General features: G+C 40.1%; 1 protein-coding gene across 1 annotated transcript in view; it reads left to right on the top strand.

Moving 5' to 3' along the window:
* Window positions 1-14445, top strand: part of LOC135671465 (potassium transporter 7-like) — a 36132-nt gene extending 21687 nt beyond the window's left edge. The window contains exons 5-9 of the mRNA XM_065179610.1: window positions 3331-3591; window positions 3690-3742; window positions 12076-12190; window positions 12287-12541; window positions 12875-14445. Coding sequence (XP_065035682.1) covers window positions 3331-3591; window positions 3690-3742; window positions 12076-12190; window positions 12287-12541; window positions 12875-13962 — 1772 coding nt within the window. The 3' untranslated portion in view covers window positions 13963-14445. The remainder of the gene's footprint in view (window positions 1-3330; window positions 3592-3689; window positions 3743-12075; window positions 12191-12286; window positions 12542-12874) is intronic.
* The last annotated feature ends 766 nt before the right edge of the window (window positions 14446-15211 follow it).

Raw genomic sequence — 15211 nt, forward strand, 5'->3', positions numbered from 1 at the left:
GGGTGTTGCTTCCTCCCGCATTTAGTGCCTTTGTGAGCATGGTCATCCTCAAAGTGAGTTCCGCCACAACTTCCTGCAGGTGTTGCATAGAGTCTTTGGTGTCATCTAACAATCGGTCGACTAGGGCCTCAACCTTGTCGATCCTGGACTCCGCTTCTTCTTGCGACCTCTCTACCCCAACAAGCCTTCATTGGTCATGGTAGAGTTCCTCTAAGCTCGCTTCGAGAACATCCAAGCGGGTTTCCGCCGTTGTGAGTCTCTCCTTATGACTCTTTTTCCCGATTGGCGCTCCAAATTGCAACTCCTCCGCTCGCGGAAGTAGCCAACTTCTCGCTCATTATGTTCGCTGTCGCGCTCCTCCTGAGCGGCTCCAACAACATGCGAGTGAATGTGCACTTGCAGCCCACCTGCGGCTGCTTGGGGCAAGGGTCCGGCTTGCCCTGCCTTGCTTGATTCGCCACGATGCTTTTCCATGGCGAAGTTGCGAAGTTCCTTCACTGCTCGCTCGAAGTGCTTGCTCGCTCTGATACCACAATGTCATGGCCTTAGCTGGAATTGCCTAAGGCGTGAGGCACCCTTGCGGCAAAGACGCGAACTTAGCTTGCGTTGCCTAAGTCGCGAGGCACCCTTGCGGCAAAGACGCGAACTTAGCTTGCGTTGCCTAAGTCGTGCTTCGCCCTTGCGATTTGCGTCTGCAAAGATCAGCCCACTTGCAACCTCTCGCAGGTCCCGAAGACCTGTAAAAAGATAAAGTTGATTAGTTTAAAGAACGAGCGACGGACAAGTCTCGACGTCTCGCGAAAAGGGGAAGATTTACAAGCAATTCAGCGAGCACCTTGCGTGCACAAGAGAAAAGAGGGAAAGGGGGAAAACAAGGACTTTAGAAGGTTGAACGAATGGTTGCAAGTCCATAAACAGCTGCTCATCGAGTGCCGGGCATGACAATAAGTTCCCGTCAAGGTAACGTGCGAACTTGCGAAAGAGTGTTCAACGCCTGACACTATACCGAAGCCCCATCCAACCCTATGCCACTCGGGTGGTTCCAAAGTGCTGAGATGGTTGACGTTTCGTGTGCAGCAGCGGGCTGCAGAAATCAGCCCGTGACACGCGAAAACGGAGCTGTTTTGGGGGCTGTTTTGTTCGGTTCGGTGAGCGGTCGCACTGTAGCGTTGTAACTTGTTCGAACTTACATTTTTACAAGCAAAAGGACTTAAAACCAAGCCAAAACATGCTGCCAAACAGCTGTACATGTAGATTATAACGACGAACGGTTCGTTGAATGGAGTTGTTGCGGGTGCGCGACGATCGTTCGTGACACAGCGGTGATGACTACAGCATCGCGAGAGGAGGGCTTACGTTCGCCAATCCTAGTTGCTATTTTAGGTTTTCTTTTGCTTTTTTAATGCTGAATTAGATGGGCCCATCGTATTTTAGTTTTTTTTTTTTAATTTTTGACTGGATCACCCGAAATTGGGTTGTCCGCTTACCAGTCCAGGCTCGGACCGGTACATACCACCCATTTTATTCCATTTTGGGTGGTATGATAGTCTTTGGTGTAATTGAAGTCTGATAAGTTTCTAACTTAAGGACATACGAATGTGCTAGGGACATGGCTTCGATAGTTGTACTTGAGTCCATTTAACATTGCATACCACTTCACATTTAGATATCTTCAATCCACTTTGCCCACTGCTACCTCCTATGTTTTCCGTTCTTATCTAAATTTACCAAAAATATTTCATGCTTATCATTTTAAAACTATCGTAACATGACAAGTTGGCTATCACTAAGGATGTGGAAACTGGAAAGTACTTAAATAAAAATATTATGAAGTCCTGCAGAAGTGTATTGAGTAGATAGAACATTACTCTTTTTTTATATAAAAAGATGGTTCACACTTTGTTTTGAGTGCTATGTCCAAATAGCTTGTAGATGGCTTGATAAATCAGTTTGGTTTTTTATTTCTTGTTTTCTTCAATGGAAATTTGGTCCTATGATGAACAATGTTTTGTGCACTATAGAAAGATAATCACCTCTTTTACATGTGTGCCTTACCTCTCTATGTGATGATTGGAGTGGCAATAAGGTGCACATGTAGGATCTACTGGTGAGGTAATGTGGACCTCCTTGCTTCTTCTCATGGTAGCTGAGATAAATAAGGCTTCAGGCAGGTGAATTCAGAATTTTGACAATTTAAACTCACCTACTGTTTATGAAATTCTTTCTAATGAGGTGTTTGCCCTCGACACATGGCAGAGCATCAATGTTGGCTCTTATACATAGTACACAACTTCGTATATGTATCGAGCAAGGTCTGTAATTTCGTATCGTACCGGAGTTTCGACGTTTGCTAGGTACGGTACGAAACTGTATACCGAGCGGTATATATATATATATATATATATATATATATATATATATATATATATATATATATATATATATATATATATATATAACTTGACGGGGCGATGTCACTTCGTTTATATATATATAAAAATTAATATATATATAAAAGATTATATATATATTTATATATATTTTTTATTTAAAAGGTGACGTCACCTTTTCCTTCCCCACGCGGGGAGACGTCGCCGAGGTGACGCAACGTCGTCTCGTTTATATATATATATATATACATATATATAATTTTATTTTATTATTATTTTTTGTTCCGCTCGATAGCGGGCGGTCCGCGTACCGGTATGCCGTCGGACCGGTATGTACCGCCCGTACCGGTGGTATCATTCGGTATTGCCTACCTTGGTATCGAGTATGAAGTGGTATCCAAAAAAAATTCTTTCCAAGAGAATACTGTTTCTTGAAAAGCAATTGTAATCTTTGATGTCATTATCTAAAATGTATTAGAATATCTATCTTCACAACGGTAGTGTTGCCCTTGCTGGAGGTTAAGCACACATTTGACATACAGAGTTTGCATTGTGTCAGCACTTATGGCATAACTTTTCTAGTTCAAAATTTTGATGCCACTCTTTTCTGTAATTGTAATTGATATCCAGCCTAAGAATTTTGAGTAGTGGTTGGTGTGCGATCTTCATATCTTTGCTGAAGATGTCCAATGAAATTCTTTGTTACTGATCTGCATTATATTTTTGATCATGCTATTAATTTTGTTGTGTGAAACTTACTGCTCAAAAGTTTTACTTGTATGAACAATCTCCAAGCAATTTCTAGTGTTGATTCTTATTAAATTGCTTGTTTAAGTTTCATTTCTATTTACTATCATGTCCTTATAAATGAGGATTCTGTATTTAGCATTTGTCTTTTTCTGAACTTTGATTTTCACAAGATTTTCTATGTGACATGCAGGTGAGGTGGTAATTGTTGCTTGCATTGTGCTCATTGGCCTTTTTGCTTTACAACACAGGGGTACACAAAGAGTAGCCTTCTTGTTTGCACCTATTGTTATTGTTTGGCTTTTGTGCATTGGTATAATTGGTTTGTACAATATCATTCACTGGAACCCCAAAATATATTATGCTCTGTCTCCACACTACATTGTTACGTTCTTCAAGCAGACAGGGAAAGATGGTTGGATTTCTTTAGGTGGTGTACTCCTTTGTATCACAGGTAAATGGCAGGGAGCAGATTTAATACTTTTGGTCATTAATGATTCCATATTTTTGTCCATGGCTGTGTTATTCATCCACATTTTCCTAAATATACAGGTACTGAAGCTATGTTTGCAGATCTTGGTCACTTCACTCAAGCATCAATTAGGGTATGATAAGCTCAATTTGTTTTTAAAGTTTTGATGGATATTGAGATATAATAATTAGATCAAGTCAAAAGTTTGTATGATAAATACCATCAATTAAAAAGCAATTGAAATAACTGAAATATGTTTCTCATTATCAGAATAGTTAAAGTGAAAGGTGAGTTTTGTAATATCAAGAAAACTTTACATCATAATGATAGGTTTAACCATGACATTCAAGCATGCACCAGAATGCTTGCTTGACTAACAGGCCAAGGGAACTAGGCGATGTTCACTTTAACCAAGTTTTTGCAATTAGCACCATGATATATATATATATTATTTTACTGTTAATGTCAATTAACAGTGAACAATAACTATAATTATTTTTATATTGGGATAGTAAATTCCTATTACTTGTTCAGATTGTATTGGGGGATGGCCATACTATTTTGTAGTGAGGATATCAACTGTCCTATGTTGTATTTCAAGTTATGTATCTGATGCTTTTTGGTGATGCTTCATGCTCTGAGACATATTGAGTGCATATGGTATTCTTGTCAGTCCGTTGGTCGACTCTACGCATGGAAACCTCAATGTGGCACACATTTGTTGGAATTTAAAATAAAACTAGAAAACCGTTTGATTAGATTTGCAATTATCATCAAACTTCTAACTGAACTTTTTCTGCTTATGTTGCTCATGGATTTTAGTTACCCATAGAATTGAATGTGTTTTTGCAATTATTTAAATTTTTGTATGATCGTTAAAATTGAACAGTTTTGTGTTGATTGAGGTTTGAATTATGCTTATTCATAGAGAACTTATAGGATTATAGACTTTTTTTAGTTGTTTTTAACTTCTCTCCAATTCTTTAGTTTTTAGAACATGATAGTTTCCTTATTCTTGGCCACTTAATTTAGAAATCTGATTTTTTGTATCAATAATGAAAATTCTATCACTTGCTCATATTGGACATAGTATCTCTGGTTAGGCTTTTTGCAATGACTATTATATCTTTAAAATGAGGCATATTTATATTATAAAACTTATAGGTGATTACGTATTTTGAAATGGTTTATCTGCATCGTTTTTGAAAAATATCTAATTCTTATATATTAGGATTTCATTTCATTTTTTCTGGCTGGTAGTTGGTGTAGAACTCATGGAGATGTTGTAAAATGTGTGGGAACTCATGCATAATAATGTATGGGAGTCTTCTGTAAGCACATTATGATTTTGACATCTACAATGAATTTCTACCTCTCAGAATCCAATTCTCTAATTATGAGTCGATCCATATGACAATTTCCCTGTTGCCTAATCTATTGTCTATATATAGAATTGCCTTTATGAATCAAGGTATAAGCTAATCCATTGTATTCAACATTGCCAAGCGCTAGAAGCTCTAAGGGTGCTAAAACACCCAAGACACTTGGTGCTTGCTAATATAATATTAAAATTTTAAAAATATATCTAAGTAGTAATATGATCACTAATATAAAAATGACAGAATACATAAGTTTTAGTGGTGATATTTAAAATATCACCATTAAAACATCAAATTACATTCATTTAAAGTAGCAAGACACTAGCTATGACCAAATTCAATCCTTGTAACAATCCTAGGCTATATAACAAAAAAAAAAACTATTATTAACAATGATTAACATTACAAAAGAAAAAAATAGAGAAGCATGGGGAAGAAATAGAGAGTGAAGCAAGGGAAGGGCTGTCATTTGGGGATAAGAGTAGGATGGTTTGGGGAGGGGGGCTATCAAGGAGGCAACAACAAACAAGGAGAAAGAGTAAGAGCGCTCTAGCGGGAGGAGGGGGTGCACCACCAGTATCAATCACCTTACCTGCAAGGGAGAGACAGGATCCCATGGGATTCCAAGGGTCGTGTGGACATTGGGGGTTGGGTAGGGTGTTCTTTGGCTTAGTTGAATAACCGGGCCCAGGCATGTTCCGTGCCTGGGTGCTTAAGCGAGCTCCCGATTGCCTGAGCTAATAACTATTAAAATACCATGGGAAAAAGAAAATATTTAAATTTGGGACATCATTGTTATTTGGTTGTTTGTTTATTAGAAAAATAATTTGCTCAATGTAAGAAATTTTACTTGAGAAGTCGAGGCTTGAAAGACATGGACCTGTTGGAGTTTTCCAGTTTTAATTTGTAATCAGCTAACCTCAAGATTTCTGGAGAATCTGGATAGACTAGACTGGAACATTTTACACTTTGTTTAATAATCCGATGTCACGACAGTTAAAATATTTTAACTTGTTAAAGCAATTATTTGTAAGCAACCTTCTAAACCTGTCTACTAAGAAGATTCTAATTTTTTTTTTGTATAGCACAAGCCAATGTTACCTATTTAAGGATTTAATAACCAGTTGGACCAATATGTATGGATTAATGTATACCAAGCTGACCAATATCTGTGTTGAAACATGTCTTAATATTCTTACATATGTATTTATTTTTAATTATTTTATTCCATGATATCAGGTACAAGTGAGTATACTGCCCAGTATATCGGATACCATATTAGCCCTATAGATGACTGAAACCATTATTAGAAAGTCTTTGGGTCTTTGACCTTAGTCGTATCTTTGTCAGGACAAAGTCCATATGCTTGAAGTCTCTCAGTATTTGTTGATTTGGGATATGTTAAAAACAACAATGTTGAGCATTGAATGCCAGTTTTAAGCCTAGATGCATGGATAATTTTTGGCTGAGATTGGCCTAACTTAGTTTTCAGTACTATGCTTGAAGAATGGGCAATAAACTATTGCAAAACATGCTATTTACATTGATTTTATTAATATATTATTTATTTTTATAATTAATAAACATCTAGTACTACATTATTTCACCCATTAATTTATAATAAAATCAAGAATTTTACCTCCAAAGATTGACAATGAAATAACAGCAATAGTAGGGAAGTCGTAGAGGCCCAATTGGCCTTTTAATTCAAAAAACCTAATCCTACCTCTGGAATCGGACCATACGGTCAGTCCTATTTGCAGCTCTTTCTGCCTTTAAGATAATAGGCTTCTTATGACTCCAAAAGTTTTCGGAGTCGATCAGCGTATTGTCACAGATAAAATTGTAAATGAGGTGTTTAATGTAATGCTCATATATGTCTGTGTCTTTCGGTTTTATTCATGCTTTGCACAGCATGTAAAGGGCTGACAATAGGCTTAGCAGCCCCATTTTGGTTGGTTTTGGTGGTCGTCTTAGGCTTGCAAACAAAGGTTGTGTCATGTGGGCATTTGTGGGGATTTCGGTCTGTAGTGGACCATTTTGGATCCTTTGTTGTACGACCGTTCAGAGTTTGTGAAGTCTATGTTTGTAATTTGCATTGGCTATAAAGTGTTTGCTGAAATAGTTACTTGTGGATCCCAAGTGAAACGTTTTCTCTAATCTATTTTCTCTTTGTAGGTCATAAGGGACCATAGGAGGTTTCAGGGAGGTTGACCTTTGCGGATGAACACGCAAGGGTGCCGTACAACTTAGGCAAAACCAGTTAAGTTCGTGACATTTGGTATCAGAGCAGGACAAGCACACTTAGAAACACTTGACATTCATACGTGGGGACCTAGCTGGGCTGCGTTGAGGGCAGCTAGCACGTGCGATCGTTTGGGCGAAATAGGCATAGAAATGTAGGGAAAGGAGTCGCTAAGAGGAGCGAGTGTCTGAGGTTGGCATTGAATGATCAACCTTTCGCGCGAGAGGCACCACGAGAACAAGCAAGCTGCAAAGAATGCATAGCGCACAAAGGTTGGGATGGTTGAGTTCGAGCTACGGCTCGACGTTAGCAACCATACTTGACAATGCTCAAGGCAAGTGGGGCGTTTGGTAAAGGATGAGATTGTGTAAAGTGGAATGGGTTGCTTAGCGACCGAAATAGTTGTGCAAAGCTCACAGAGGTGAGGGGAATTGCTAACTTGAAGAATTCGGTACTCGTGCAAGGGCTTGTATGCGGACGATGGAATATTCGTGGCCATCCCAAGGTGATCGAAACCCGACGCCATGGAGCATTGAAACTTTCTCTTTAACATTAAATGGATACGTTCGTAGGAGGCTGAAATATGCAGCGAGTTCAACATGTTGTTAGGCCTTGAGAGGTGCAGCGGGGGCTGGTTTGGCGTGGAGTCGTAATCTAGCGAGTGCGTTTGTGGGAACAGAACAATGCACAGTTTGTTCAGTAAGGCGGAGTAGTTCAAGGGGATGGTGGTCTCCGAAACTTCCAGAGGGAAGGATGCAAAGAGAAAAGTTACTCCAATGGGATAGATATCCAAGAGGGATAAGTCTTGATTCTCCAGAGGGAGAATCATATGTAACAGACCGCATATGTTGAGGAGTACCTCGAGACAACAATTTCACAAAGATCAACGGACTGAGCGAGCGGTGAGGAGTCGTTGCATGATCTCGTATGAGGTAATGCATTAGTGGATGCATTGCGAGATCAAGTCAGGGGAGTGACCCAAGACAACATAAAATAAATGCACACTTGGAGCCGATATGGAGATCAGACTCAACGGAGGGCTGACCTGTGGAATGGTGGGCACGAGGGCCACCATTAACTCAATGCAATCGAGTAGCGGAGCAATTTGGGTATAATTTGGTGAAGTACCCAAGCCGCATAAAGGGAGTCAACATAGAAGATAGAACATGGAGCGGAGGCACGAAGCTTTCCTTGGACAAAGGTCAAGGATATGAACTCTTGTAGAGACGAGCGGGATCATGTTATTCTATGGGTTACTCAATCTGATGGAGCAGACTTATCTTGCATAGTGCCAAAGACGAAGGGAGCTTCGAGGCACATACACCTTATCTCAGAGAAGCATTTGACGGAGGAACCAAGGTGACTCAAATTCCGGAGGTGAAGTTGGGGTCAGAAGGCCAAGACACGGGGCAACAGGACGCAGAGGCGGGTACTCTTGAAGAATACGCCATAGTGCTGCCATTCGAGTTGCCATGAAGGAAGCGGTACGCAGCGGAGATTGTGCTGGTGAGGGCAGAAGCCCAAGATCTAGACAATAATGCATCAATTTCAGCGAAGTCAGTGGACTTCGGGAGCTTCTAGGCGATGGACTATCATAGAGTTGTGCTTCGTCTGAGTGTGACTCGAGAGCGGGTGGACGAAGGTCGATTACCAAAGTAGCGAATATAATAGAAGGTGGAAAAGGCCTTGCGATGTGCTGGCAGAGGCCACACATGGAGGGATTGCAATCCGAGTTCATTCCATAATGATCAGAATGTAATGGGGATGTCACTAGGAGGTGACATGGTGTAGCGGACCGTGGTGGAACAATTCGTGGCATTGCGATACACACGAAACCAGTCTCGCGAGGGATTAGATCATACGGAAGTATGATCGAGAGCTATTTTGAGCTTCACTTTGGTGAACAACATGACAACAAGAAGAGCTATGGATTCAACGAGTGAATGCCATGTTACCGCAGAGGCGGGTCTTTCGTGTGTGCATCGAATTTTGTATCGGATGAAAGTCTTGGTCATCAGCATATGGGGGCTGTGTACCACCGAGGGGGAATTCTAAATGCAAGTACTAGTGAGTCCCATAGGGGGGACTTGATCATGCAGAGGTATGATTATAGCACCCGGAGAGTTGGACTACTCTAGAGCTCATATTCGCTTAAGGGAACCCGGCAAGTCGGAGGACAAGACCGAGTATGCAAATGTTGCTACCAAGGAAGCTAAGGAGAACATAATCGTGCGAGCCTTGCAATATGATGGTGAAGGCCATGCATAGGAGTTACAGTTTGTCTTTTCATCGACCAAGGGGAACTGCTCGGAGAACACAGAGGTGTTGAAGTAAGTGATCGAAAGGGGCAAGGAAGCGACGACGAGTCCAAAGGGACTTAGCTACCCCAAATCAAGCATCAGTTAGAATGAAGGTGGATTTGGAGGAGTGCCACAGTGTCGCGAAAGTGGATCTACCGATCACGAAGAAAGGGACACATATACGAGGCGGCATATAGTAGGGTTATGGGTATGGCAGCGCTATGGTACCGCAGAGGTGTGATTTCCGGGGAGTCATCGATCCATCCCTCTTATGGAGGGAGAGCGCTTCGTCGTGAAAGGGGCCAAGGAGGTGAAGAATACAGAGGCAAACTCCAAGTACCAAGATATGGTTGAAGGGCAGAGGCCAGGGAACTTCGTTAGATCGGTGTCAACGAGCTTCTTATCAAGATAGCCGAAAGTGGAGAACTTCAGGTCGATGCAAGAGTGCTCAACCAAGGAACGAAATAGGCAGTACGCGGTGTTGTACCTTTGCTACTCAGAGGAGTAGGCGGTAGAGATGATGGAGAAGACGGTATAATCCCAAAGACAAACCAAAACTATTAGAGACTTACTCCAAGTTGGGGTGAAAACTTCATGCATTCCAGAAGTTCGATGACATTGAAAAGGTGAATCACAGTAGCTAACTTAACATAAGGAGTGCAAACACTTCGAGTGCTTCGGAAGTGTGAGCAAAGAGCGGGTGAAGGCTAGTAACCAGCTCGATGTAGTACAATCCTCGAGGAGACGAGCGAAGTCAAATAACCTTTACCTTCTCAACTCTTAAGAGAATGGGCGAAACCGAGTATCTCAATTCTCTTATCTATCCAACAGAGGAGCTCTGCATAGGTTCTAAGACCCTTCGAAGAAACCTAAGTAACTTTTGGTATCAAATCCACTTTTGACATCAAAACCACGTACAAATTTTTTTTTACAAGTGTACTTGCCGGAAACTTTTGATGAATCTAGCATTGGCTAATGCTTTGTCATTGGCTAACTTCAGGGAGGGAATGTTTTTCGTGGTATCTTACAACTGTCAGAAGCCCTTGGTAGAGCTACTTATATCTTATTTGTGTGGATGCAACAACCTCAACTTTGTAAAAATACACAAGCATTTAGATGCATGATAGCTATTCAACTGCCCCTACTTTGTATTAAGAGGTGTGAGTTCGAACGTTTGTTACTAGCCAACGTAAGCTAAGTGAACCATTTGGATTTTTGTGCTGAATAGTTCTTTGATTGCATGACCAGTCTTGAGGAGTTAAAGATGCCTGTTGCTGTTATTCATCTAGATAGTACAATAACACATGATAGTGATAGCAATGCTACTTGCCTCAAGTAAGGAAACTGACATGGGAAAGGTTTGTATAGTCTCCATAACATTCTTTGGTCCTTGTGTGGTGATGTATGAAGCAACATATATATTAACTCAGTAGAGAACACGGTCAATACCAATTAAAATGTCTCAGAAACATGGTCCCTGGTCTGTTTAGAAATCAATTTATCGGGAATTTCATCAGCTGATTTTTGTGTCAATTGAGAAATAAGGTACTATCCGCAAAGCCGCAAATGTTGCTTCATGCTTTTGATGAGGCGAGATTTACTGAGTGACTTGACTATTTGACATTAATTTAGACTTGCCCTTTGCTAGTCTGATTACCTTCATGAATAGACCAGACATCTTGTTGATTAGATCTTTGCAAAATGTAGGTTCTTAAGAATGTAAAGTCTCATATTTTTGTTGGCTAGAAAAAATAGATTGAACCTTTGAAAAAGAATAGTATTAGCTAAAGATGGACATAGTGACTGGGGCTTTTGCACTAGGTCAATAGAAAGTTTCTTTAAGATACCATACTGTTATAACTGCTTTAAACATCCAAGAAACAAAATGCTATTTATGTAGATGTCAGAAGCAGAAAAAAATGTCTTTGTTTGGTTTGAAAGTTCCTAGTGTGACGAGTGGTTGGTAAAACCTTTCAGAGGGCTGTTGCTATGTCCACTAACCTGCAATAAACATTTTTATTTCCGTGTGGGAAATGTCTAATCATGTTTTGATTGTCTCTAAGCTTCTCAAATTACATGTGAACTTGGCAACAGAACCTGTTTGGCCCTCTGTGCAGAGGGCATGTGGTTAGATGGCACTGTAGTCAAATGATGGTACATTGAACCTGAAGAAACATAAAGCATGCTTCCCCACGTCTAATGTTGGGTGAGCGAAGCAACTAGGGTACCCTCGAAGGATGATGATCTTGAGTTCTGTTATTACAATTTATTCTTGCCATGTTAATTGTCCTGTACCGCACCATGTTTTGGCCAACTATGTAGCTTACGACTGCATATTACCAGTCCCAATCTGGCAATTTGCCAGCTTGTTTTTGCATATTTTGCTACAAACTTGCCTGACAGCTTTGACAGCTTCTTGTGCCTTATGTGCTTAAAAAATTGCAGTTCAGCATTTGATGTTACTGGCTTTAAATTCTATATTCTAACCTATCAACTATTCATATTGTTACATGTTGAATCTTCTTCAAACTTCTATTTTCAGGTAGCATTTGTTGGTGTCATATACCCATGTTTAGTACTACAGTACATGGGGCAAGCTGCATTTATTTCTAAAAACTTCTCTTCCGTACCGACCAGCTTTTATGAATCTATACCAGGTAAGTTATAGTATGGTGCAGTAACATTCAGCGTTGATAGAGTTCAAGCTTGGCCAGTAATTTTGCCCTTTTTCTTTGTATTCTCTTTTGTTGCAGAACCTGTTTTTTGGCCTGTTTTTGTGGTAGCCACTCTTGCCGCTGTAGTTGCTAGTCAAGCTGTGATCTCAGCAACATTCTCAATTGTCAAGCAATGTCATGCTTTGGGTTGTTTTCCTCGTGTCAAGGTTGTCCATACATCTAGGTGGATCTATGGTCAGATATACATACCTGAAATCAACTGGATCCTTATGCTCCTTTGTCTTGCTGTGACACTTGGTTTCCGTGACACTACTCTTATTGGAAATGCCTATGGTGAGTCAGCTTATAATACAATTCAGCATTAGTGCTAAAACAACAGTTTTTAAGCTTAAGCCATATTTTCTTAAAGTCCATTGGTTGTTTAGAGTTTGAGGATATCATGCGTTCACATCATCTGCATATATTCATTTTTATTACAGGTACTTCAACTTATTGACGAACGTTTCCACTAAAAAAGAGATGCCTAGCTATTATTTTGAACCAACAATATAAAATCATGCTTATTTATTCAGTACCACCCTAAAATGTATCTGTCATTGTCTGTGGGTGTGACTAACATTAGTAGCAATCCTCTGGTAATAATGGTTATTTTCTTCATGATTTCAGGTATAGCATGTATGACAGTGATGTTTGTGACAACATGGATGATGGCTCTTATCATCGTCTTTGTATGGCAAAAGAGTACCATCTTTGCGTGTTTGTTTCTTCTGTTTTTTGGATTTATCGAGGCTGTCTATCTCTCCTCTTCAATCATTAAAGTTCCCCAGGGAGGGTGGGCACCTCTCGTGCTCTCCTTTATCTTCATGATTATCATGTATGTCTGGCACTATGGCACCAGGAGGAAATATCTCTTTGACTTACAAAACAAGGTCTCAATGAAATGGATACTCACGCTTGGCCCCAGCCTTGGAATAGTTCGCGTGCCTGGAATTGGACTCATTTACACAGAGCTGGTTACTGGAGTACCAGCTATCTTCTCCCATTTCGTAACCAACCTCCCTGCTTTCCATCAAGTTCTCGTCTTTGTTTGCGTGAAGTCGGTTCCAGTCCCATATGTTCCCCCAGATGAACGATACCTTATTGGCCGTATTGGTCCTAGAGCTTATAGAATGTACAGGTGCATAGTTAGATACGGTTATAAAGATGTTCAGAAGGACGAAGACAATTTTGAGAACCTACTGGTATTGAGCATTGCCAAGTTCATTCATATGGAAGCTGAGGAAACATCCTCTGGGAGTTACGACGCATCTCCTGACGGAAGAATGGCTGTTATTCAAACTTCTGATACATGTGGCACGACACTGGTGATGAGGGATGCTGATCAGTATGCAGGTGACTCTGCCATGATCAGGAGTAGCAAATCAGAAACACTTCAAAGCTTGCAGTCATTGTACGAGCAAGAGTTGCCAAGTACAAGCCGCCGACGACGGGTCCGTTTTGAGTTGCCTGAAGTAGAGTATATTGATCCTCAGGTGAAGGAAGAGCTACTGGCATTGGTGGAAGCCAAGGAAGCTGGAGTTGCTTATATCATGGGACACTCATATATAAAGGCAAGGAGGACATCATCTTTCTTGAAGAAGTTTGTCATTGATGTCGCCTACTCTTTCCTCCGAAAAAACTGCAGGGGCCCTGCGGTGGCTTTAAATATACCTCACATCAGCCTTATCGAAGTGGGTATGATCTACTATGTGTAGTTAGTGCCTATTGCCAAACAGGGTAAGCATGATTTTGATGGTAGCAGTGGCCATCGAACATGATAGGCACAACTAAGTTCAATGGTAAGAGGAAGGTTAAATTCTCGCTGCAACTTCAAAAGGTTTAGATGTTGGTCTAATTGCATAATTTCAACAATGCTTGTACATATTTCTTATGTCACAAACTTACGCTACTATGAGCAGGGAACAGAAGTTGGTAGGGTCCATAATGTAGCTGCCATTTTATTGTGGCATATTTGTTTGTCTTGCAATGTCACTAGCAAATTGGATAACTCGTGTTCTCTTAACTGCACTCTGATGGTGAATCAGAGAACCGTGATGAATGATGGATATTGTAGAAAGCTTTCTTACTTCTTGTAAAAATTGTTTAGTACAAATAAGTCTCTGTTAGGAATTAGGATGCAGCAGTGTAATGACTTTAGGTGAAGTCGATCGGGATAATTTGCAAATCTGTTTTGCTCATGGTTTTATATTCTTCCTTTTTGGTTCGGTTCTTGTTGTTTCTTCTCCATTCCTTCTTGGTGATTGTACAGAGGTTTTGAAGTAGAAGCATATAGGCTTCATGGGGTGATATTTATCAATCATTTTGTTAGGAAAGTAAGAACATATCTATCAATCATTTTCAGTCATACTAACTTTGAGATGTAGTAGGCATCTCCATTTGTTGTCAACCAATGACACATTGCTTAAGATTATGGAAAGAGTGGTTATAGTAAATGCATGTACTAATTTTGTGCTTGACTAGAACTGTAGCTGCTGCTACCTGTAGAGTGTATTCGGTGTATTGTGTGTGGTTTAACTGCGTCAAACAGGGAGTTTAATCCTCACTAAATTGCATGCTAGTGGTCTGCTACTACTATCTTGCTCTCGTTATCATTCCATGTTTATGAGGTACATCCAAAATCTAATATAGCTGTTTATACTACATTGTGGTGCCGAAATCCTCCTCTTGTTAGATCTGAAAAATGGTGGGTTCTTACTATTTAATGTCTTAAATAGCCATTTGCTTGATGCCAATCCTAGTCACAACCTCGGAGAATATTTTTGGTAATCTTATAAGAAGATCTATTCGATCTTTTTTTTTTGACAGATGATTGGAATGATAAGAGCATATACGAAAATGATTGATATATTGTATCATTTTATTTTATTGTATATATGATGTGATATACTTGGAAAGGATGAATTAGGCTGCTTAAATATGATTTTATTTTTGAATAGAAATTTA

This window comes from Musa acuminata, unplaced genomic scaffold, assembly GCF_036884655.1.
Source record: "Musa acuminata AAA Group cultivar baxijiao unplaced genomic scaffold, Cavendish_Baxijiao_AAA HiC_scaffold_1139, whole genome shotgun sequence".
Lineage (NCBI taxonomy): Eukaryota > Viridiplantae > Streptophyta > Magnoliopsida > Zingiberales > Musaceae > Musa > Musa acuminata.